A 24968-nucleotide genomic window follows, 5' to 3' on the forward strand; every position below is an offset into this window, starting at 1 on the left:
TCATGAGGGTGGGCCCCCCCAGGATGGGATTAGTGTCCCGGTAAGAAGAGGAAGAGAGATGGTAGCTCACTCATGTCCATTCTTCCTCTCTCTCTCTCTTTCCCTCCCTCCCTCTCTTCCTCTGTCCTTGCCTCTATCTCTCTCTCTCTTTCCACCATGTGATGACACGGCAAAAAACTGGCCAGCAGCAAGCCAGAAGGAACCAAATCTGCTGCCACCATGATCTTGGACTTCCTAGCCTCCAGAACTTGGAGAAATAAATGTTTAAGTCACACGGCCTATGGTATTTTGTTATAGCAGTCTGAGCTAAGACACGCCCCAGTATATCTGTTTGTTTATATCAATTCACATCAATTCATTCAAAAAGCATCAAAGACTCTGTCGGATGAGCACCATTCAGACATCAGGGAACAAAGCTGAGGAAAATCTCAACCTTCATGGAGTTTCATGTAGCAGAGAGAAGAAGACTACAAAGATAAAATAAAGACACAAAAGGTATGTTAGACATGATACATTCTATGGGAAAAAATAAAATGTGGGAGGGGGCTGGGGGATGTTACTGAGGGAAGATTTACATGTTTAAAACGGGGTGGTTGAGGAAGACCTCTGTGAGAAGGTGAATCACCTGAATCAAGAGCTGATGAGGCAGAGGCAGGGGTGTAGATACTCAGGTGCATGCATGTGAGCTAAGTTGCTTCAGTTGTGTCTGACTCTTTATGACCCTATGGACCATCAGCCTGCCAGGCTCTCCTGTCAAAATCCACATCTCTTTGTGTGTGTGTGTGTTGCATTTTTTTTTAATTAATTTATTTATTTTCATTGGAAGCTAATTACAGTACTGTACTGGTTTTGCCACACTGACATGAATCTGCCACGGGTGTACATGTGCTCCCAATTCTGACCCCCTCTCCCCGCTCCCTCCCCATCCCATCCCTCTGGGCCATCCCAGTGCACTGGCTTTGAATGCCCTGTCTCATGCATCAAACTTGGACTGGTGATCTATTTCACATATGGTAATATACACCATACACTCAATGCTATTCTCTCAAATTATCCCACCCTCGCCTTCTCCTCAGTTCAGTTCAGTTCAGTCGCTCAGTCATGTCCAACTCTTTTCGGCCCCATGAACCGCAGCACACCAGGCCTCCCTGTCCATCACCAACTCCTGGAGTTCACTGAGACTCACGTCCATCGAGTCGGTGATGCTATCCAGCCATCTCATCCTCTGTCGTCCCCTTCTCCTCCTGCCCCCAATCCCTCCCAGCATCAGAGTCTTTTCCAATGAGTCAACTCTTCGCATGAGGTGGCCAAAGTACTGGAGTTTCAGCTTTAGGATCAGTCCCTCCAAAGAAATCCCAGGGCTGATCTCCTTCAGAATGGACTGGTTGGATCTCCTTGCAGTCCAAGGGACTCTGAAGAGTCTTCTCCAACACCACAGTTCAAAAGCATCAATTCTTCAGCGCTCAGCCTTCTTCACAGTCCAACTCTCACATCTATACATGACCACTGGAAAAACCATAGCCTTGACTTGACGGACCTTTGTTGGCAAAGTAATATCTCTGCTTTTCAATATGCTATCTAGGCTGGTCAAAACTTTTCTTCCAAGGAGAAAGCGTCTTAATTTCATGGCTGCAGTCACCATCTGCAGTGATTTTGGAGCCCAGAAAAATAAAGTCTGACACTGTTTCCACTGTTTCCCCATCTATTTCCCATGAAGTGATGGGACCAGATGCCATGATCTTCGTTTTCTGAATGTTGAGCTTTAAGCCAACTTTTTCTCTCTCCACTTTCACTTTCGTCAAGAGGCTTTTGAGTTCCTCTTCACTTTCTGCCATAAGGGTGGTGTCATCTGCATATCTGAGGTTATTGATATTTCTCCCAGCAATCTTGATTCCAGCTTGTGCTTCTTCCAGCCCAGCATTTCTCATGATGTACTCTGCATAGAAGTTAAATAAGCAGGGTGACAACATACAGCCTTGATGTACTCCTTTTCCTATTTGGAACCAGTCTGTTGTTCCATGTCCAGTTCTAACTGTTGCTTCCAGACCTGCATACAGGTTTCTCAAGAGGCAGGTCAGGTGGTCTGGTATTCCCATCTCTTGAAGAATGTTCCACAGTTTATTGTGATCCACACAGTCAAAGGCTTTGGCATAATCAATAAAGCAAAAATAGATGTTTTTCTGGAACTCTTGCTGTTTCGATGATCCAGCGCATATTGGCAATTTGATCTCTGGTTCCACTGCCTTTTCTAAATCGAGCTTGAACATCTGGAAGTTCACAATTCACGTATTACTGAAGCCTGGCTTGGAGAATTTTGAGCATTATTTTACTAGCGTGTGAGATGAGTGCAATTGTGTGGTAGTTTGAGCATTCTTTGGCATTGCCTTTCTTTGGGATTGGAATGAAAACTGACCTTTTCCAGTCCTGTGGCCACTGATGAGTTTTCCAAATTTGCTGGCATATTGAGTGCAGCACTTTCACAACATCAGCTTTTAGGATTTGAAAGAGCTCAACTGGAATTCCATCACCTCCACTAGCTTTGTTCATAGTGATGCTTTCTAAGGTCCACTTGACTTCACATTCCAGGATGTCTGGCTTTAGGTGAGTGATCACACCATCTTGATTATCTTGGTCGTGAAGATGTTTTTTGTACAGTTCTTCTGTGTATTCTTGCCACCTCTTCTTAATATTGTCTACTTCTGTTAGGTCCATACCATTTCTGTCCTTTATCGAGCCCATCTTTGCATGAAATGTTCCCTTGGTATCTCTAATTTTCTTGAAGAGATCTCTAGTCTTTCCCTTTCTGTTGTTTTCCTCTATTTCTTTGCACTGATAGCTGAGGGAGGCTTTCTTATCTCTTCTTGCTATTCTTTGGAACTCTGCATTCAGATGCTTATATGTTTCCTTTTCTCCTTTGCTTTTTGCTTCTCTTCTTTTCACAGCTATTTGTAAGGCCTCCCCAGACAGCCATTTTGCTTTTTTGCATTTCTTTTTCATGGGCATGGTCTTGATCCCTGTCTCCTGTACAATGTCATGAACCTCCATCCATAGTTCATCAGGCACTCTATCTATCAGATCTAGTCCCTTAAACCTATTTCTCACTTCCACTGTATAATCATAAAGGATTTGATTTAGGTCATACCTGAATGGTCTAGTAACTTTCTTCAATTTAAGTCTGAATTTGGCCTTCTCCTACAGAGTCCAAAAGTCTGTTCTTTATCTCTGTGTCTCTTTAGCTGCCTCACATATAGGGTCGTTGTTACCATCTTTCTAAATTCCATGCTGCTAAGTCACTTCAGTCGTGTCCGACTCTGTGTGACCCCATAGATGGCAGCCCACCAGGCTCCGCCATCCCTGGGATTCTCTAGGCAAGAAGACTGGAGTGGGTTGCCATTTCCTTCTCCAACGCATGAAAGTGAAAAGTGAAAGTGAAGTTGCTCAGTCGTGTCCGACTCTTTGCGACCCCATGGACTACAGCCCACCAAGCTCCTCTGTCCATGAGATTTTCCAGGCAAGAGTACTGGAGTGGGTGGCCATTGCCTTCTCCATCTACATTCCATATATATGTGTTATTATACTGTATTGATGTTTTTCTTTCTGACTTACTTCAGTCTGTATAATAGGCTCCAGTTTCATCCACCTCATTGGAACTGATTCAATTGCATTCTTTTTAATGGCTGAGTAATATTCCATTGTGTATATGTGCCACAGCTTTCTTATCCATTCATCTGCCAATGGACATCTAGGTTGCTTCCATGTCCTGGCTATTGTAAACAGTGCTGCAGTGAACACTGGGATACACGTGTCTCTTTCAATTCTGGTTTCCTCGGTGTGTATGCCCAGCAGTGGGATTGCTGGGTCGTATGACAGTTCTATGTCCAGTTTTTTAAGGAATCTCCATGCTGTTCTCTGTAGTGGCTGTACTAGTCTGCATTCCCACCAACAGTGTAGGAGAAAACCCACATCTCTTACATCTCCTGCATTGGCAGGTGGGTTCTTTATCAGTAGTGCTTCCTGAGTAGCCCAAGACACTCAGGGTAGAGAGTTAAAGGGAAAGGAAGGATGCAGGCAGAGAGGCCCTGAGTGGGAGTGTCCCTGGCAAGTCCGAGCACAAGGAAGCAGCTGAGTGAGCAGACAGGAAAAGCCAGAGCTGCAGCCTGAGGGGAAGGTGGGCAGCACCTCATCGGCCCTGAGTAAAGGCTGTGGCCTTGCTCTAAGATGGGACATGCTGGCCAGTTCAAGAGGAGGAATGACACGCGATTTGAGTTAGGTTTAAACATCAACTGCTAGAGGAGTTACTGAGAACTGAATAAAAGGGGAAAAGGAGCAGAAAACAAGGGGCCAGCTGGGCACTCCTGCAACAACTCAGATCAGAGATGACAGCACCCTGAAGCTGCTGATGGCACCCAGGGTGTTATGAAGTAGATGGATTTTAAATACACTTAGAGAGGAGTGTATTTAAATACACTTAGAGAGGAGTGTATTATTTGTTGCTGGAGTGGACTGGGTGAGATAAAAGAAGAGAGGGTCAGACATGACTCCAAGATTTTGGCCTGAGATAATGGGAGGCTGCAGGTGCTCTTTGCTGTGTGGAGAAGCAGGTGGGGGAGGGAAGGGCAACATCAAGAGCTCATTGTTGGATGGGCTATTCATTGGGAGGACCGATGCTGAAGCTGAAGCTCCAATACTTTGGCCACCTGATGTGAAGAGCTGACTCACTGCCCAAGACCCTGATGCTGGGAAAGACTGAAGGCGGGAGGAGAAGGGGACAACCGAGGATGAGACGGTTGGATGGCATCGCCGACTCAATGGACATGAGTTTGGGTAAAGTCTGGGAGTTGGCGATGGACAGGGAGGCCTGGCATGCTGCAGTTCATGGGGTCTCAAAGAGTCAGACATGACTGGGCGACTGAACTGAACTGAACTGAGTTGCCTATTTACACACAACAGGTGGGTGCTTTGAGAAGCAGTTAAAAAACCAAGTTCTGGGAAGAAGCCCAAGGTAGAGATTAAAAGGTGGGAGTTGCATTGGACTGGATAACACTGAGGCAGCGAGTATTCAAAGACACAGAAAAGGCAGAGGGCTGGCCTCAGGGCACTGAGAGGTCAGGGAGATGAGAAACAGTAACGAAGGAGGCAGAGGATAGCAGCCAGTGAGCTGGGAAGAAAACCGTTCACGTTGGATGCTCTGGGAGTCTATCAAAAATCAGATTTTCCAGGGAGCGAGTCATTCAAGCAACTGTGTCACACACTGCTTACAGGACTAACAGATGACCACTGGGCTTTGGAGGTGACTGAAAATCTTGACAAGAGCAGACTGGTAGAAGGGAGGGAGAGGCCCAACTAAAGTATATACAAGAATCAATAAGTAGACTTCCCTGCTGGCTCAGTGGTGGAGAATTCACCTGCCAACGCAGGAGACACAGGTTCCATCCCTAATCCGAGAGGATCCCACATGCCCTGCAGCAACTAAGCCCGTGAGCCCCAACTATTGAGCCTGTGCTCCGCAGCAAGAGAAGCCACCACAGTGAGAAGCCTGCACTCCCCAACTAGAGAGGATCCCTTGTTTACTGCAACTAAAGAAAAGCCTGCTCAGGGGTGAAGACTCAGCACAGCCAAAAATAAATAAATAAATATTTACCAAAAAAAAAAAAAAAATCATAAAGTTCAATAAGTGGAAAAGACTAAGTAAAATAATAGACATGAAATACAGGCAACTCCTTGAAGATTCACCTTGAAAGGCTGCTACAAAATAGGGAAAAGAGTTGGAAAGGAGGCTGGACCCCTAGGTGATCTGCACCCAGGGTCCAGAGTAGAACAGGGCTTTTATTCATGATAATCAAGAGACTGAGCCACGAAAAGCGCTTGTGACAGACAGAGCACTAAAGAGAAATAAGAGATGCTCCTAAGAAGGAAACAGAAGCATGGGCTCCTGCCTGCCTCCCCATCCCTCCTGGGCCCCAGAAACCACAAACTCCAGGACACACGTAGATGTCTCACCAGTGAGGTCCCACTGGCTCTTGGGACTCCACCCTCAGAGGCAAGCCAGCCCTGTGCCCTCCTGACAAAGGCATCTGGGAAGCACAGACACACAGGAAACCTCCCACCGAGGGGCAGGGGCAGACCTGTGGCTGGTGGTTAGGAGAAAGAGTCGAGAAGGGGCCACATACTGACATACTTCCCCACCCTTGCAGAGGAGACTCCAATCACTGGCTCAGAAATATTAATATCAAAGCAGCAGCCTGGTCTCATTCTTCGCATTTTTTTATCCCATCCATCTTTGAACCTACTCTTAAGAAGCCAGGGGCACACCCTCACCACCCTCTGATTTCTGAAACAGCTAAGACCAGGAAAATCAAAGAACCCAGAAAGTCAGAAATCACCAGGTTTCCTCTAGGGTAGCAGACTGTTCTTCATGACAGAACACCAGAAAAGGGAGACTGCAGCCGCTGTCTCCTGATCACTAGTCAGCTGCCACAAAACCCCCGGACTTGCTATTTCTCTTTAAGAAAAAAACCAGACGGCACAGACAAGTAACAGAAGACGAATGTTGAGGTCAGCCAGAGCATAAACTTAATCTCTTGCTTTTTCCCTCCTTCTGATCTTCTAATCCTCGATCTGCTCTTCCCTTCCATAGCCAGAGAAAGACCACAGATGTATCTTATATTACACATCTGATGTGTTACTGAAAAATTATGTGTGAATCTGATTCTGGCAAATTAAATCAAATTTTAAAATGCTGTTTAAGGAAATTTCATGGTGGATAACCTTAGAATCCTATGAGAGGGAAGAATCACGTACACATTTCTCTCTTTTTCAGTGAAATATACTTGACATGTAACATTGTATACATTTAAGGTATACAACATGTTAATTTCATATATTTATTTCCTGTAATATGATTGCCATCATGCAATAATTAGAACCTCCACCACATTACATAACTATCCTTTCTTTTTAATGGCTGGAATAATTGTGTTCCAGTCTCTTAACAAGGCTGATGATTATAATATTGTTGCCCATACACACACATTTTTTAATTCTGTCTATGAAGCATTTACTAAGTGCAAAGCCCTATGCCAGGCACTCAGGAAACACAAATATACTCACAGAGCCCCTGTTCTCAGGAGCTTACACCACTGCTTAAAGAAAGCTTCAAACTGTTTATTTTCACAAAAAACGCTGAGAATAAAAGAAGGGCATGCTCTTTTTTCACATTTTAAATTTTCAGAAATCAGGAGGCACACTGCAGTTGACAGCATCTTCCCATGGCTCTGCTGCAGGCAGCAGCTGGGACACAGCCAGCTCTGCCTCTGGAGGTCAGCTGCTCCCATCTGCTAACCCCTGCTGACCCTTCTGCTGAGTTGCGTTCCATGTTGGAACTCCATGTGTTGAGTTTAACTGCCATTTTCAATGTCTTCAAAAGGACTACAATCTGATACAGAATTCAAACAAAAAGTGATTACATACATAGGAATGCATGGAAATGGCAAAGAAGCACGACCTTGCTATCAAGGAAGCAAATATTTCTTGTTGGGAGAACACCCCCAATGCAATACTTGCAAAGTAATAGCCATGTGTTAAGTGATGACAAAGCCATGTGTCATAATATAACTGGCAGTCTCTTCCCCCTCTAGTGTAAGTGTCTTACATGGGTATATTTTGTTCTAGGATATAATGGTAAATGTAGAGGCAACAAAAGCAAAAATAGACAAGGAGGTCTATGTCAATCTAAAAAGCTTCAACACAGCTAAGGCAATAAGCAACAGTATGAAAAGGACACTGATGGAATGGGAGGAAATACTCACAAACCACATAACTGATAAGGTATTAATATCCAAAATAGACAAGGAACTCCTACAACTTAATAGCAGAAGAAAAAAAAAGATCAATATTGAAACATGGGCAAAGGACTTTGACATTTCTCCAAAGACATAGAAACGGTCACTAGGTACATGAAAAGGTGTTCAGCATCACTCATCATCTGGGAAGTGCAACAGAACACCACAAGATATCACCTCACACTTGTTAAAATGGATATTACCAAAAAGACAAGAGACAAATGTTGGTGAGGATGCAGAGATATGTGAACTCTCATATATAGGAGGTAGGAACGTGGTTCGGCTGCTATAGAAAACAATATGGAGGTTCCTCAAAAAACTACATGTGACTATCACAGGACCCAGCAGCTCCACTTCTGGGTATTTATCCAGAAGAATTGCAATCAAGATCTCAAAGAGGTATCTGCACTCCCACATGAGCTGCATCATTATTCACAACAGCCAAGATGTGGAAACAACCCAAATGCCCTTGGACAAATGAGCAAGTTAAGAAAATGTGGTATATTCATATAAGAATATTATTCAGCCTTTAAAAAGAAGGAAATCCTGCCACACACGATAATACTGATGGACCCAAAAGACATTATGCTCAGTGAAATAAGCCAGTCACAGAAGGACGGACATTGCACGATTCCACTTAAATAAGGTACCTAAAATAGTCAGACTCATAGAAGCAAAGAGTAAAATGGTGACAGCCAGAGTTTAGGGAAGAGGAAAATGGAGAATTGCCATTTAAAATTCACAAGGTTTCAGTTATGCAAGATGAATAAGTTCTAGAGATCATAGGTCAGCTCATTAAATCCTCATGGATATTAAGATAATGCTATTCGTGTTGTATAAATAGCTACTTGCTAGGATGTCTCAGCCAGTGAATCAAGAATCTGAACAAGAACCTACGTATTTCCTTTGCTCCCTCTCAAGCTCAGCAAATCTCCAAGATGCCAGAACATTAGTCAGAGTTTGCTAGGTGAGCTCCTGCCCTCTAACTTCTTCCCCACAAGATGCTGGAGTTTATCCCTCAGGCTAATAACCACATCACCTGTCTGGCCTTAGGAGAGTCCTACCCTGACCATAACTAGCTATCTTCCCTCTGTCTTTCACTAATCATCTACCAAGAACTTTAAAACTAAAATGTAGGCCAGGTCTCTGGATTTTCTGCAACAGCCTACGGCATATGTCCTTTTTTTTTTTTTTTTTGACCAAAAAATTGCAAAATTCTGTGTTCCACCTTTCTTCTGACTTACTCAGCCAACTCGGCCATGTGTTTCCATTGTCAACCTCATAGCAACAGCCCCAGGAGAAGTAAGAGTGAAGCAATCACAGATGGAAAGAACTGGAGACTTGCTCTATTATCCTCATGTTCTGCTGGCTGATGACTTGTTGTTCAGTCCCTCAGTTGTGTCTGATTCTTTGTGACCCCACTGACTGCAGCACTCCAGGCTTCCTTGTCCTTCACCATCCCCTGGAGCTTGCTCAAACTCATGTCCATTGAGTCAGTGATGCCATTAAACCATCTCATCCTCAGTCATCCCCTTCTCCTCCTGCCTTCAATCTTTCCCAGAATCAGGGTTTCTAATGAGTCAGCTCTTCGCATCAAGTGGCCAAAGTACTGGAGCTTCAACTTCAGCATCAGTCCTTCCAATGAATATTTAGGACTGATTTCCTTTAGGACTCACTGATTTGATCTCCTTGTAGTCCAAGGGTCTCTCAGGTGTCTTCTCCAACAGTTCAAAAGCATCAATTCTTCGGCACTCAGCTTTCTTCATGGTCCAACTCTCACATCCATACATGATTACTGGAAAAACCATAGCTTTGACTAAACAGACCTTTGTTAGCAAAGTAATGTCTCTGCTTTTTAATATGCTGTCTAGGTTGGTCATAGCTTTTCTTCCAAGGAGCAAATGTTCAATCTCATGGCTGCAGTCACCATCTGCAGTGATTTTGGAGCCCAAAAAAATAAGGTCTGTCACTGTTTCCATTGTTTCCCCACCTATTTGCCAAGAAGTGACAGGACTGAATGCCATGATCTTTATTTTTTGAATGTTGAGTTTTAAGCCAACTTTTTCACTCTCCTCTTTCACTTTCATCAAGAGGCTCTTTAGTTCCTCTTCACTTTCTGCCATAAGGGTGGTGTCATCTGCATATCTGAAATTATTGATATTTCTTCTGGCAATCTTGATTCCAGTGTGTGCTTCATCACCTGGCATTTCACATGATGCACTCTGCATAGAAGTTAAATAAGTAGAGTGACAATACACAGCCTGACTTACTCCTTTCCCAACTTGGAACCAGCCCATTGTTCCATGTCTGGTTCTACCTGTTGCTTCTTGACCTACACACAGGTTTCTCAGGAGGGGTAAGGTGGTCTGGTATTCCCATCTCTTGAAGAATTTTCCACAGTTTGTTGTGATCCACACAGTCAAAGGCTGTAGCATAGTCAATGAAGCAGAAGAAGATGTTTTTCTGGAACACTCTTGCTTTTTCGATGATCCAACAGATGTTGGCAATTTGATCTCTGGTTCCTCTTTTTCTAAATTCACCTTGAACATCTGGAAATATTTCACATACTGTTGGCTTGGAGAATTTTAAGCATTAGTTTGCTAGCATGTGAAATGAGCTCAATTGTGTGGTAGTTTGAACATTCTTTGGCATTGCTGTTCTTTGGGATTGAAATGAAAACTGACCTTTTCCAGTCCTGTGCTACTGCTGAATTTTCCAAATTTGTTAGCATGCTGAGTGTGGCACTTTAACAGCATCATCTTTTAGGATTTGAGATAGCTCAGTGGGAATTCCATCACATCCACTAGCTTTGTTCATAGTGATGCTTCCTAAGGCCCACTTGACTTTGCATTCCAGGATGTCTGGCTCTAGATGAATAACCACAACATCATGGTTATCTGGGTCATTAAGATCTTAGTCCTTAAACTTAAGAAGGCTATAACATGATAGGCTGGGCATCAAAGCTAAACATCTACACTAGATATCTTAGACTAGAAACCTAAAGTTATCTTTAATCATATAAAACTATCTTCAGTGGATATGAGATGAACAAAGAAGGAAATATTCAAGGGGAAGGGTGAAAGACCTTATTTTTACAATTTAAGCTTACCCCTCTATTGCATTCTACTTAATAGACTCAAACCCATAAAGTACACTCCTATTCCAACTTTTATATCACCAATTCAAAAAAGAAGGGAGATGGACAACCCCAAGGAGACTGAATTTCTTTCCCAAAGTGACACAGTCAAGTAGGCTCTCAGAATTCCAGCTTAAAGTTGAATTCAGGTCTCCTAACATGCAGACATAAGAATAACATTTAAAAAGCAACAAACCAACTTGCTGAACTACATATTGACCAAAAATAAAAACACCACACATGATACCAACTGATACTTCTTTAGGAAAATGAAAATGAAACAATGAATCACCTGTTTTAGACTTTGATTTATTCAAAGACCACAATTTTCCATAGACATGGGCCATACTTAATTATGCATACATAATTATGCATTAATTATGCCATACTAATTCCTAAGTATTACGTGTAAAGATTTTCATGTACCAGCAATATTAAACTAAAAATTAACTCATATGATTGATTACCTTTGCTCATCTCTTCAAATTAGAAAACAATTTTTGGTCTATAATATTAGTATGATTTAGATTCAACATTAATTTGTGTTTGGACTTCACCTCAGTGGCTCAAAATCAAATATTTCCACCAATGCAAGAAAAGGATCAAGGTCACGAAGCTGCTACAACAGGTGGGCAGTTGAGGGGTCTGAACTAACAGGGTCAGGTCAGAAGAAATGGAAAGAAGATACAAGTTTGAGAACGGTGCCAAGAATTCAAGTCTGACTAAATAGGTTACGGAAAGTGAAAGTCACTCAGTCACATCCGACTCTTTGCCACCCTGTGAACTACACAGTCCACGGAATTCTCCGGGCCAGAATCCTGGAGTGGGTAGCCATTCTCTTCTCTAGGGGATGTTCCCAACCCAGGGATCGGACCCAGGTCTCCCACACTGCAGGTGGATTCTTTACCAGCTGAGCCACCAGGGAGACCCAAAATAGTGATGGCAATAAAAGAGGCAAAGAACACAGGAGAAAGGTGGCCACAGTGCGGGAATAAGGAAGAAAGGTGTTTATTTGTGCTGCTGAACCTCATGTGCATACATGACACCCACAGGGATGTGTCCAACAGGAAGGCAGAAAGGACTAAGGTGGACTTCAAGCGTGAAGTCCAGAGTAGGGACAGACATGGAAGCCAGCACTCTAAGAGATAACCACTGAGACAGCATCAGATCACCGAGAGGAAGCCCACAGTGAGAAGAGGAAAGGCTGGCAGAGGCCCACGCCTGGAGCTACTAGCAGTGGGAAGAAGACGGAGCAGGCCAAGGGAGTGGGACAAACCAGGAGAGGTCCAGGATATACACTAGCAGTAGAGACCCGAGAGAGGCAGGAGTAAGTAAGACAGGAGGGCGACTGGACTGGGTGGCTGGGCAGTGTGGCGGGGCAGAAAACAATGCGGAAGAAACCAGAGAGAGAAAGGAAGGAAGGGCAGCCATACCCACCCACCTTCCCAAGAAAGCCTGAGGACATCCAGCACAAAGCCCTAGGATTCGGACTTGAGAGATGACACAGCAAAGCGGGTGAACCAATATTATTCTGTCAGCCGCACATGTCAGCCACATCATGAGCTTCAAGTACATCTGGCACAAGCATATGAAAACCTGGATTTAGACAACAACCATTCTGCCCACCCAAATCCACTCTCCCGAGACACACACACACACACACACACACACATTTCTGAATGATAAAGACTCTTCTAATACAAATACAAAAAGAGGAGCTACATTTTATCAAAAGTATATGCCATGATATACATTTTGAAATACACCTTGTAAGATTTATGTCAACATTTTACTCAAGAAATGACATCTTAGTCTTTTCAATGCCTTGCTACTTTTATATCATTTTGGCCCAAATTTGGCACTATCATGAGTCATTAGAGGGAAAAAAATCCATTAAAAATATAATTAAATTTTAGTTAACCCCAAAGTTGTATTGAAAATGTTAGCAAACCATTTACACTGTGAAACAATTCTAAAACATTCCCAAGTATCGAAGATCTTTCAAGCATCAAAGTTCTGATCCATGAGGTGTCTTAGCACAGACTTTGTGTTTACATAAAAATGCTGTTTTCAATCAATAAATGACCTACGAGGTTGAAGTAATGAAAAATGGTCATGAAAGCAGCAAATACCTGAGGTACTCACAGCTGTGGAGTAGGGATTATGAGCTCCAGTATTTTCAGCCCAGCAGCCACATCCATAAAGAGCAGCCTGGGGGAAAAAAAGGTAGATAAATATAAATACAGCATTTTAAGAACATTATACATAATTGCTAGCTTTCAACAGAAGCCAGAAATTATACCCATCTAATAAAGCCTCATCTAATAATGATGTATAGCACACGCGTGATAACCAGAGGTTGAGTAAGACCTACCCAGACAATGGTCCTAACACTATCAAAACCATTTCCAGCTAAGGATTAATCTAAAATTTTCAGAAAAGAGAAAAAAAAAAATTCTTAATCTTATCAACAGTAACTTCTTCCTTCCCGGAAAAAAATCTTCTCTCTGCTGTAGGCTTGTTGGGTGTGGCTCTTCTGGACCCTTGAAATAACCTCTCAAACTAGGTGTGTGTCAGTCAGATTACTTGGGGAGCTTAATAACCGTGGGTCCCCAGCTATATTCCTGATGGTCTGGAGGCTGTCCCGGGAATCAGCGTTGTTAACCAGGCCTGGAATTCAGGTGGTCCCCCTGCCACCCTCCAGTAAACCCTGCTTCAGGCTTTAGCGCCTTTTTCCTCCTCCTTCAGGATAGAACAAGAGGAAATCCAACTGTTACGCACCAAAGGGCTCAGTATATGCTCACCACTGCTCTCGATTCTGGCAGATAGAAAGAGAGGCGACAAAAAGGCCTCTTCAAGCTAATCGCTCTGTGAGGTGGCAGAACAACTTTCTGTGTCTGAAACCACCAGGAACACAAAACACGACTGTGTTTTTATAAAGTGTGTGATAATCATTCCCATTTCGTTTCCAGGTGTGCCACCCAGAATGTCTGGATTCCCCTCTTCAATATCTACTATGATTTCTCTGCCTTTGCAAGGGGAATCACAATTGCTGACTTTTCCATTCCTTAGTTAGAAGCAGAATTCAAAAAACCCGTAGATGGTTATTGCAGAGAAATACAAGGAGGTGTGGTCAAGAATGTTTATGATCACCTGTTTGATAAGAGCAAAATATTAGCGGTAAAGAAATGGCTAAATAAACATTGGCACAGCAACATGTGGAATTTACTGCAAAGGTTAGAAAAAAAAGAATTAGAAAAAAAAAAAAAGATACTTAAGAACTATTACAGAAAAAAAACTCCAAAACACTGAGTTTTAAGAACGATTACAGAAAAACTCTGAAACATTCAGTGTTAAAAAAAAAATCCTACAACAATATATTCAGTATTCTCGGTGAACTGCTGAAGGAAAAAGGTACTCCCACAAAAATAGCACTGCTATATTCTAGGAACTTATTTGGGAGGAGTGGAAGCTAAGACAGAGAATGGTAACCAGACAGATTTCAATTTTCTATGATGGTTTATTCCTTTTACAAGGACTTCAGAATTAATTTGTTCCAATATTCTGCATAGAACAGGGGTTTTTAGGAAACAGTCCAGGCAGTTCTGATACCAAGAACTTCACCACTTCATGTGGGAAAATATACCCATTTCGGACCCTTTTCATTGGTGGGCAGTTCTTCCTTCGATTGCTTTAAGGAATATCCACTTTCTTGTAACTTCCACCCACCAATCCTGGGTCTACTCTCGAGAAATACTTTAACCTCCCCCTAAGAGTTCTCCAAATTTGGCTTTTCTAATGCCCTGATTCCCTTTTTCTCTCTCAAAGAATCTGTGAAAAGTGAAAGTCTCTCAGTCGTCTCTAACTCTATGCGACCCCATTGACTATATAGTCCATGGAATTCTCCAGGCCAGAATACTGGAGTGGGTAGCAGTTCCCGTCTCCAGGGGATCTTCCCAACCCAGGGATCAAACCCAGGTCTGCTACATTGCAGGCGGATTCTTTACCAGGTGAGCCACCAGGGAATCTGTGAACTGTTCCCCAAGAGGTTGAGATGCACACGCCCACTCCACTTCCCTAATGACCCTCCTTGAGAAATGACCCTAAGTCCAGAATAAGGGAGATGAAATCTGACCATGTTCGTGTGATCCAGTTGTCACCCGTCGCTGTCACTGAGAAGACCTCTCTTAAAAGCAGAAACAAGAACTGAATGCAACACCCCTAATATGGCAGACAGTAGGAAATCTATTACTGCCTGTGAAAACACCATGCTTCTAAAATAAACAAGACAGCTGGGTGAGGGTGGCAACTGAAAGTCCTTCAGAAGTGATTCAGCTCATAGATTTCAGGAAAAACTGGCAAACCTGTGGGCTACAGCCATTCAACCGGTCCTACCTAGGATGGGTGCTGGGTCAGCCAGGGCCTCAGAGAACACGCGGCCTCAGTGAAAGGGCCCAACCTTCCTTCACTGAAAACCCTGGATATCGGTCCCCTTTCCATTTCTCACAACTATCTTGACCTGGAGTTCTGCACCCAAAAAGTAGTAAGTAAGACCACAAGGACACTCCTTGGAAGCCCAGTGGAGGTCATGAAAAGAATGTTTATCTTACTCTTGGTCTCCTTTCTCAGCAAATTTCCTTTATGCTATCTCTCCTCAATTTCATGACCTAAAGTTGTCTTCCTTCTTCATTTTCTGAAACAGGCTGGGCTGAGACAGTGACAGGTAACAAAAAAGAATCAGAGACTGTCCCTCTCCTATCCACTCTGTTAGATAAAACACAACGAACTTAAGCAGACCTTTAAAAACAAAAAGCTTCCTTCTTTTTAGTAGTAAAATGTTATCAAAGCTACTGTCATGCAGTAAAAGTAGGTCATGCAAATGATGATAGTATAATTATCATTTACTCTTCTCTGGGTCTTTGTTTCCTTTTTTATAAAATAAGGATATAGTAACATGCACTTCACAGTGTTGTAGGATCACGGGAATTAACACTCTTGCTCCACACAGCCAGCAATTAATAAATAGCAACTGCCACGTTATTAGGAGGGACTGTGATAAGCGATTGAAATGCATGGTATCATTTAATCTTCTAGAACTTTCTGAGGTAGCTATTTATCCCCATTTTACAATTGTGGAAAATAGAACTTCAGGCGTTGAGTAGCCTGTCCACGTGAGGGGACTGGTAAGTGGGGAGGTGAGGTTAGAATAAAGTTTACCAAAATCCCAAATCCACACTCAACCCCTAAACTCAACTGCCTGTTTTCATGTGGGTCAGGTAGGGTTTGGAGGACAGTAGAACATAATAATTCCTTTTTCATGTCACATTTGTAAATTCTAATTAGTATAAGCTTCGGAAGGAACGATGCTAAAGCTGAAACTCCAGTACTTTGGCCACCTCATGTGAAGAGTTGACTCATTGGAAAAGACTCTGATGCTGGGAGGGATTGGGGGCAGGAGGAGAAGGGGACGACAGAGGATGAGATGGTTGGATGGCATCACCGACTCGATGGACGTGAGTCTGAGTGAACTCCGGGAGTTGGTGATGGACAGGGAGGCCTGGCGTGCTGCGATTCATGGGGTCGCGAAGAGTCGGACACGACTGAGCAACTGAACTGAACTGAACTGAACTGAAGGAAGCAAATGAAGTTTTCTTTCAAATTGCCACTTTAGCATCTGAACTGTTATATCTATAGCAGGGTAAAATGTGTAATATGCTAAAATTTAATAGCTTTTTGTGCATTTAAAATGTATATAGGAATACCTAGTTTTAGCACATTTTTAAAAATATGAGTCTTTGCTTTTCAAAGACAGTTTGCTTATGTATTGTTTCATTCTATTCTGCTTGTTAAGAAGGACAGCCCTCTACCTCTCATATGATGCTTCCACGTTTCCAGGCTTGTTGCCTCTCTTCCATCTGAGCAATATAACCCGATTAAGCAACTGCTTTCCATGTAAGCAACTTTACCCTCTCCTTCACACCATTTCCTGATTTTTCAGCCTTCACAAACTGTACATTCATAAACCAGTCACGTGGGGCAAATTAATATGTAAGCTTTTTTTTTAAACTGAGGTACAACTGACACATATTTTATTAGTTTCGGGTAAACAGACTAATAATTCAATATTTGCATAGAATGCAAAATGATCAGTTAACATCCGTTAACTTCTGTCAGCATACACAGTCGCAGAACTGTTTTTCTTGTGATGAGAACTTTTAAGATTTACTCTCTTAGTTTTCAAATATGTACGTGTAAGCTTTACAGTATTTCTTTTTCCAAGACAACTCCATGTGCAGTGCGGCAGAATAGCTTCAAGATTGCTGGATGTAATGTCCTGCTAACACAGTCCAGAACTATCCTTGGTTCTCTTGTTGCTATCTTGCTAACCAAAACAAACAAAAACCAGTGAAAAAGTCATGGGAATGGCAATGCGATGAAGGCGGCTTTGCTGGCTTTTCTCTCTCTTTCTCTACCAAGGCATCCAGATCTGATATGCCAAGCTTGGTTTTCCTATTCCAAACTTGACAAATACACAAGACTTTATTATGTGGAAAAATACCATGACCAGACAAAGACTTTTTATACTGAGTTCAAAGCGTTTACACATGTTGAGTAATCATGTTCCATAAATCCCCTTGCATGGCAGGCAAAGAGTAGCACAAAATTAATTATTCTTCCCTCCCCTTCCCACCATAGCACTATGAGTGGTTTGTCCGCCATAAAGGGCAGGTCACAGAATGTCACCAGGGGCTTTGCAAAGATGTCCTCCATGAATCAGATCACCCTGCTCTGAGCACTCACTACCCACCGCGTCCAAAGCAACTGTGACGTGGACTCTTCTTCAAACACAAGATACAAAGCACAACGGGCATGCCAAGCAGCGCTCCAGAGGCAACGTGAGATCCCGGTACTAAGCTCACACACGCCTCACGCAACCGTGACACTTTAACAGACTCTGTGCCGTGCTGCCTTGCTGTGCTGTGTACTCAGTCGTGTTCAACTCTTTGCAATGCCATGGTCTGCAGCCTGCCAGGCTCCTGTGTCCATGGCATTCTCCAGGCAAGAATACAGGAGTGGGTTGCCATTTTCTCCTCCAAGAGACCTTCCTGACCCAGGGATCAAACCCGCATCTCTTGCATCTCCTGCATTGGCAGGCAGGTTCTTTACCACTAGCGCCACTTGGGAAGCCAACAGATTCTGAGGGCATCCAATTTGTTTGTTCACTCAACAAATATTTGTTAAGCCAGTAAGTAATGTGCCAAGTTGGTATACACTCAGAAAGATTATTAGATCAAATGGATTGTTAAATTTCATTCTTAATTTAGTGCTAAAGGCTGGAGATGGGGAGTTGGGGGTGAAGAAGATGTACAAGTGAGCTCGCAAAAAGCCAGTTGCACATAAATTCAGCCTCCCTCATACCTCGATTTCGTGAGTAGTATCATGTGTTGGTGACTTGAAATACCAGTTAGTCTATAAAACCGCTGAAATACTTAATCAGAGAAAGGATTAGAGTCAAAATGCTACTGTTCCTTGAATAGAGGAAATATAAAATGCAACTCTGAAACCATTTTCCCACCTGAAAAGCAAGCAGTCATACAGTCAGGTGCTCACTTCTACAGAGAATGACATTTACAAAGAATGAACATGGGACTCAGTGCATTTATTACATGTCTGATAAATACCCAGGCCAGTACCCAGCCAACTGAAAGTAGTCCAACACACGATTATGTTTGTTTGGTTATAAAGATCAGTAAGAACCCTAGTATTCTGAGGTGGGTTTTCATTTTAGAAAAGATCCTAAACAGGCAGTTGATGATTCATACTACCTAAGTGTTAAGAACAATACCATTTGTTTTTTTCTAAAGACAAAAAAAAAATGTCTCTACTGGTTCAAAAACTTGTGAGCTAGCAAATTCTACGTTCAACTTGTGAGGCTAGTTTAAACACCTCAGTGTTCCTTACCTGCCCAACTCTCCCCGGATGTTTCAAGGCCAAGCCTCCACTAGAAACGGCGGCAGCCACATTCCCTTCGTGGTCCACAACCACAGCGCCCACTGTGTCCAAAGGGCCCGAGTCATTCTCCTGTGGAGCAAAGGGCCAGAGCGTTCACTAAGCACGGTGCACAGCAGCGACCCGACCGCACAACACTTCAAGGACAGTCATGACACAGCGAAAGCTGAGCTTATCCTTAGCTGGAGCATTCGGCAATTGCCTATCTATTGTCAAGCTGACGCTTAAATCCGGTTCAAGTCAAAACTTATTTTCCAGTGAAAGATCCTGAGCCAAGAGTGTCTGCTTGCTTTTCTCTAATAAGAAGCCTAACATGCCTTTCAAAGGGAGGAAGAAAACAACAGTATAAATTGTAATATATCACTGTATCACCTTAATCTCAAGAATTCAGTTCACGACTGAGAATCTGGAAAGGAAAAGATCTACGGTATAAGTGAACTAATAAATGTTCTTATTTGTATTTCTTTAATATTATGCAAAAATTTCTAAAAGTAATATATTCACCACAATAAATGGAGAGAGTGATGTTCAGTCTTGAACTAGACCATGCTACAGTTTTCTTTAAAATTTCTTCCTTGTGAGACACTTGATGGCAAACCCCCTTCTCTGCTGTGTTAATAATATGGTTGCCACTCATATGGCAGAAAACTGCACATTCCTGGGAGCCATCTTTGTGTTCCTGGGTCTTGTTCCAGGCCTCACACGCTTAAGGCATTTCACACATATTGACCATGAGCAGCTGTCTCTTGCCTCGAAGATTTCTGGGTCACCTGTGCAAGGCAGACCAACTTTACACTGCTGGATAAAAATCAGAAGTAAAGGGAGTGGGAAGGAAATTTCATGAAAAATTACCTTTTTAGTATACTAAAGGAGGGCTGTTATAGGTCTTTAGGTTCATTGTGGTCATGGTGGTATATATTTTTAAAGTCTAGGTCACTGGTGCCCTAGAACCTGAGAACCCCATCCTCACCCATACCCCCAAGTCTGTATCAGAGTCAGGGACAACCCCATGTTCAAAGAGACTTCTGTCCATGGACTCTACTTTTGAGAAACAAGGTCTGATACTATCCCATAGGTCATGATCAGCCAAATGTCTGCTCTACTCATTCTAAGGCAAATAATTTTACAGGCACAAATCTGCCGAAGGAGAGACTTAAACCACCTAAGACCAACATTATGTCAGCATAAAAGATTTAAGCTCCCTCTTGTTCCACTACCAATTGGCAGCATACCACCATGACCATACCACCATGACCATACCACAAAGTATTTTAAAACATGATCTTAGCAATCTTACTTCTTCTTTTAGAAACAGACTACTCTCATACAAATAAAAAGGCACTGTAGAATAACCTTCCTCAAAAACAGCAACAACAAAGTCAGGAAAGGGTATTCTTTATTAGTCCTTTTTTATTAACTGTGACTGCTGATCCTACTCAAACATTCCATAAAACAGAATTTTACTGAGGGGACACATAACATATACACAATGATATGAATTATCTGTAAAAACAATTCTCTGCATTTCAATCAGGATATCGTGACTTTAACTTTCATCCCTTTGAACCTTACTGTACAAAGACATGGAAGGATTATACATAGATGGATTTACTATAACCTGTTTTTCAAAAATGAAAAAGCAAGCAAAAGATAGAGAATTCTGTTCCAAATTAAGCTAAATATTCCTAATGGCTAGCAACACCTGCAAAAATCAGAATTACTTCATAAAATATTCAAGAATTAGTTTATAGATTTCACATACTGAAATGGAAACTGAAAGATGATGAAGTAATATTTAAGCATTTTTATGAAGTGCAGGTAAATTGAATGAAAGACAAACAGTGGTATTTTGGCTATAATAATTTCACCAAGCTCGTGTATATAGAAAAGAAATCTTAGAAAGTTTAAAAAATATACAATGACTGTTATTATATAGAGCTACTATTATACTCTTACACTCCATAAATACTTAGAAGTATATGCACCACATAGATACACACAGACCTAATGTCCTTGACTGAAATATGCTAGTTGCATTAATTTTTTGATAAAATTGTTATTAAAAAGCAATGGCATAAATTATAGTTCTTGTCAGATTAAACACATGCGTATAAAGTTGACATACGGATTCCATGTGTCATGGAAAAGACAAATAAAACTTTCTACAATTAACTAATGATCTAGTCATCTCTGTTGAACTTCATGTCAAAAGTTTTCATTTTTCTCACCCCAAATTGGAGATGGCTATTACATAGTTATTGTAAGAATTAAATAAAGTAACACATATAAACTAATAAATCCCGTAGAACAAAGTGTAGGTACTTTCCACATGAAAATTAAGTCTCTAACCTGCACTAACTCTGAAACCTGCCAAGAGACATCATCTATCAGTTACGTATCTCATTAATGTGGTCTTTCTTCTGTATATGCATGAGTGAGTGCATGCTAAGCCGCTTCAGTCACGTCCGACTCTGTGTGACCCTATGGAACATAGCCTACCAAGCTCCCCTGTCCATGGGGTTCTTGGACAGAATCCCATGAATACTGGAGTGAGTGGCCATTTCCTCCTCCAGGGCTTCTTCTGTACAGAATTACTCAAGTATCAAATAGATAAAATACAAGAATAATATCTCGAGTGTAAAAGCACATCCTGAACCTGATGTATGGTGAGATTATCCTAATATAATAATAAATACAGAAATACATTTTATTTTTAAGATATCAAGTCTTCCCAAGACTTGTTAGGCTGCTGAGTAGCATTATAATTGGCCTGAGCTTCCACTTGAGAAACACAGCTGACTTAACACCTTCCATGACAGCACAGTAAGTGCAACAGAAAGCTTCCCCACCTTCAAGCATCCTGAAGATGCCATGATAGATCTGGGTCTGGGAAACCTAGACCGGGCTCCACATTTGGCTCCTAAAGCCAGTCCCCTGCAGTAGTGGGGCCTCTGAGGGCTCAGAGTGTATCAGCTGTGTGTATAAAAGAAGGAGAACTTAGCCAGAATTATCTGCTTTCATGTGTCTGGCTTGGCTGAAACCAAGGAAAATTTGGATATAAGAATACCCAATGACTTTTCTCTTCTCTCTTCAGAAAATCCCACTTCTGATGTCCAATACTAAAAATGATGTTTCTGTAAAGCTATAGTCAAGATGTCTATTTTTAAATAATCCTTTATTCTTTGCTTAATAAATATACATTAAAATCTGTGCAGCACTACACAGATTAGTGCCAAACATATCTACAACAGAGAAAAAAGTTTATTTTGTAAAAATCTTTGCTATTAATTCCCTAAATCATTCACCAAAAGTAAACAGAAACATTTTCAGCTCAAAACAAAAATAAAGTGTGTTAACCGTGCTTTTAAGGGGCTTCAATATATCTGAATTACAGCTTTAACTATAAATTCATATCATAACAAAGTTCCAGAGGATTACCTAAAAATTCCGGTCTCTCAAAAGTAGCAAAGGACAATGTTTTCCAACTGGCAGAACTCCTATACAGAGCTCTGGGGCTGCAACATTAAAGGTGGAAAATGCATTGGTTTTAATCTCAGTGTTTTGTTTTGTTTTTTAATAATCTTACACATAACATACTATGGGATTGTTTTCTTCAAAGTGGAACCATTTGGGGGCCTCAGTGTACATGTTGAATGAGCATGTGTAAGTGATGGTAGAGATCAGATGAACATACTCATGACTTAGATTATTATACAACTGAACTACAATGGAAGCATTGTTGCTGCTGCTGTTGTTGTTTAGTCGCTAAGTTGTGTCTAACTCTTTGTGAACACCATGGACTGTAGCCCACCAGGCTCTTCTGTCCATGGGCTCTCCCAGGCAAGAACAGTGGAGGGAGTTGCCATTTCCTTCTCCAGGGGATCTTCCTGTCCCAGGGATCAAACCCACATCTCCAGCATTGGCAGCAGGTGGGTTCTTTACCACGGAGCCATCTGGGAAGCCACAACGGATGCTTTACAAAGCTTTAAAACATTTTTATTCTTATTCATATGTTGTTTAATTCATAGTATTTAATTTGAACTCATAATGAACGACTGGTTAAGAATAGCAACCTAAGATATACTGGAGTTGAAATCAAAATTGAGGAATTTAAGAAAGATGATAATTCTGATAAGTTCTTTAAAATAATATTAACTAGATTATTAAATTGCGTTCATTTGATCAAAATACTGATAGAATACATCTCAATGACTTAAAATCAGTTTAAAAATATAATGATGAATATATCTAGTTTGGCTTCTTGTGTTTCTGGAATAAATATTAATCACACTTTTAAAATTCTAATTCAAAAAAATTTAACTCTAAATTAAATATACACACCTAGCTATGACTCAGCAACTATACCCCTAAGTATTCACCCCAAACTGAAAAACTGAAACTGTTAGTCGCTCAGTTGTGTCTGACTCTGTGTGACCCCGTGAGCTGTAGCCTGCCAGGCTCCTCCGTCCATGGGATTTCCCAGGCAAGAACACTGGAGTGAGCCAAACTCCTCCAAAAGACTAGAAGCTCCACAAAGGCAGTAATCTTTGTATGTGTTACTCACTAGCATAAGCGAAGCACCCAGAAAAGGACTTGACACCTCTTAAGTACTCAAAATATATTTGTTGAATGGATGAACAAATAAACAAATGAATAATATACTTTTAAGAAAAAGGAAAATAACTGCTGTGATCTAAATGTGCCCTTCCAAAGTTTCACCTATTGCAATCCTAACCCCCACAGTGATGGTAATGGAGGTAGGGCATCAAAAAATGAATAGGTCATGAAGGCAGAGCCTGCATGAATGAGATATGCCATTGTAGAAGAAGCCCAAGAAGTTTCCATGCCCCTTCTGGCATGTAAGGCTATAGCAAAAAGATGGCCATCTAGGAAGGAGGTCCTCATCAGATATCACATCTGCCTATGCCTTGAAGTTGGACTTCCCAGCCTCCAGAACTGTGATAAATACATTCCTATTGTTTGTAAGCCATCTGGTCTCTTGTATTTTGTTGTTATAGCAGTCTGAAAGGACTAAGACAATAATCCAAGAAGGAAAAGGACACTCGGGAATGAAACAAGGAATGAGCAAGCAAATACAATGGCAAACATGCATGTCAATCAAAATTAATATTGTCTTCAAAAATAATAATAGTGTATTATTGCGCTTCCTTGGTGGCTCAATGGTAAAGAATCTGCCTGTCAATGCAGGAGACCTGGGTTCAATCCCTGGTCCAGGAAGACCTTACATTCCAAGGAGCAACTAAGTCCATGTGCCACAACTACTGAGCCTGCATTCTAGAGCCTGGGAGCTGCAGTTACCGAAACCCGCAGCCAGGGGAGGAGCTGCAACGGGAAGCCTGCAAGCCACAGCTAAAGAGCAGCCCTGCTCTCCACAGCTAGAGAGAAGCTCGAGTGGCAGTGAAGACCCAGCACAGCCAAAAAAGGAAGCACAATTATTTTAAAAAATTGTGGAGAGGGAGAGGGTGGGAAGATTTGGGAGAATGGCATTGAAACATGTGAAATGTCATGTATGAAACGAGATGCCAGTCCAGGTTCAATGCACGATGCTGGATGCTTGGGGCTGGTGCACTGGGACGACCCAGAGGGATGGTATGGGGAGGGAGGAGGGAGGAGGGTTCAGGATGGGGAACACATGAGAAATAAAGGAATAAAAAATTAAAAAAAAAAATTATTAAAAAAAAAAAAAAGAGCGTTATTAGACGATCAAGATGGGGTTTTAAAATCTGGCTATGTTATCACAAATACACCTGAAAAATAAGGACGTGAAAAAGCTGAGAGCAAAAGGACAAGGGAAAGAAGAGAGACACCCAGTGGGACCAACCCAAACAATGGAACTAATTAACATCAAGAATACCAGTTTTAAGACAAAAGGTTAATAGGACTAAAGGATGTCTACATGGTAAATACTGAAAGTTTAGATAAGCCAGGGCGATATAGTAATTCTAAATCTGTATGTACCT

General features: G+C 41.8%; 1 protein-coding gene across 8 annotated transcripts in view; it reads right to left on the reverse strand.

The window, feature by feature from the left end:
* TASP1 (taspase 1) overlaps window positions 1–24968 on the reverse strand; it is a 318545-nt gene that overhangs the window by 187894 nt on the left and 105683 nt on the right. For 6 of the 8 annotated variants that reach the window (XM_070800705.1, XM_070800702.1, XM_070800703.1 and 3 more), the window contains 2 exons: window positions 18940–19059; window positions 13110–13188 (listed from right to left, as the gene is read on the reverse strand). In XM_070800705.1, coding sequence (XP_070656806.1) covers window positions 13110–13188; window positions 18940–19059 — 199 coding nt within the window. Of the gene's footprint in view, window positions 1–1246; window positions 7436–13109; window positions 13189–18939; window positions 19060–24968 lie in introns of those variants that run through there. The other 2 variants (XM_070800707.1, XM_070800706.1) reach the window with 2 other exon arrangements.

Source organism: Bos indicus, chromosome 13 (genome assembly GCF_029378745.1).
Source record: "Bos indicus isolate NIAB-ARS_2022 breed Sahiwal x Tharparkar chromosome 13, NIAB-ARS_B.indTharparkar_mat_pri_1.0, whole genome shotgun sequence".
NCBI classification, from domain to species: domain Eukaryota; kingdom Metazoa; phylum Chordata; class Mammalia; order Artiodactyla; family Bovidae; genus Bos; species Bos indicus.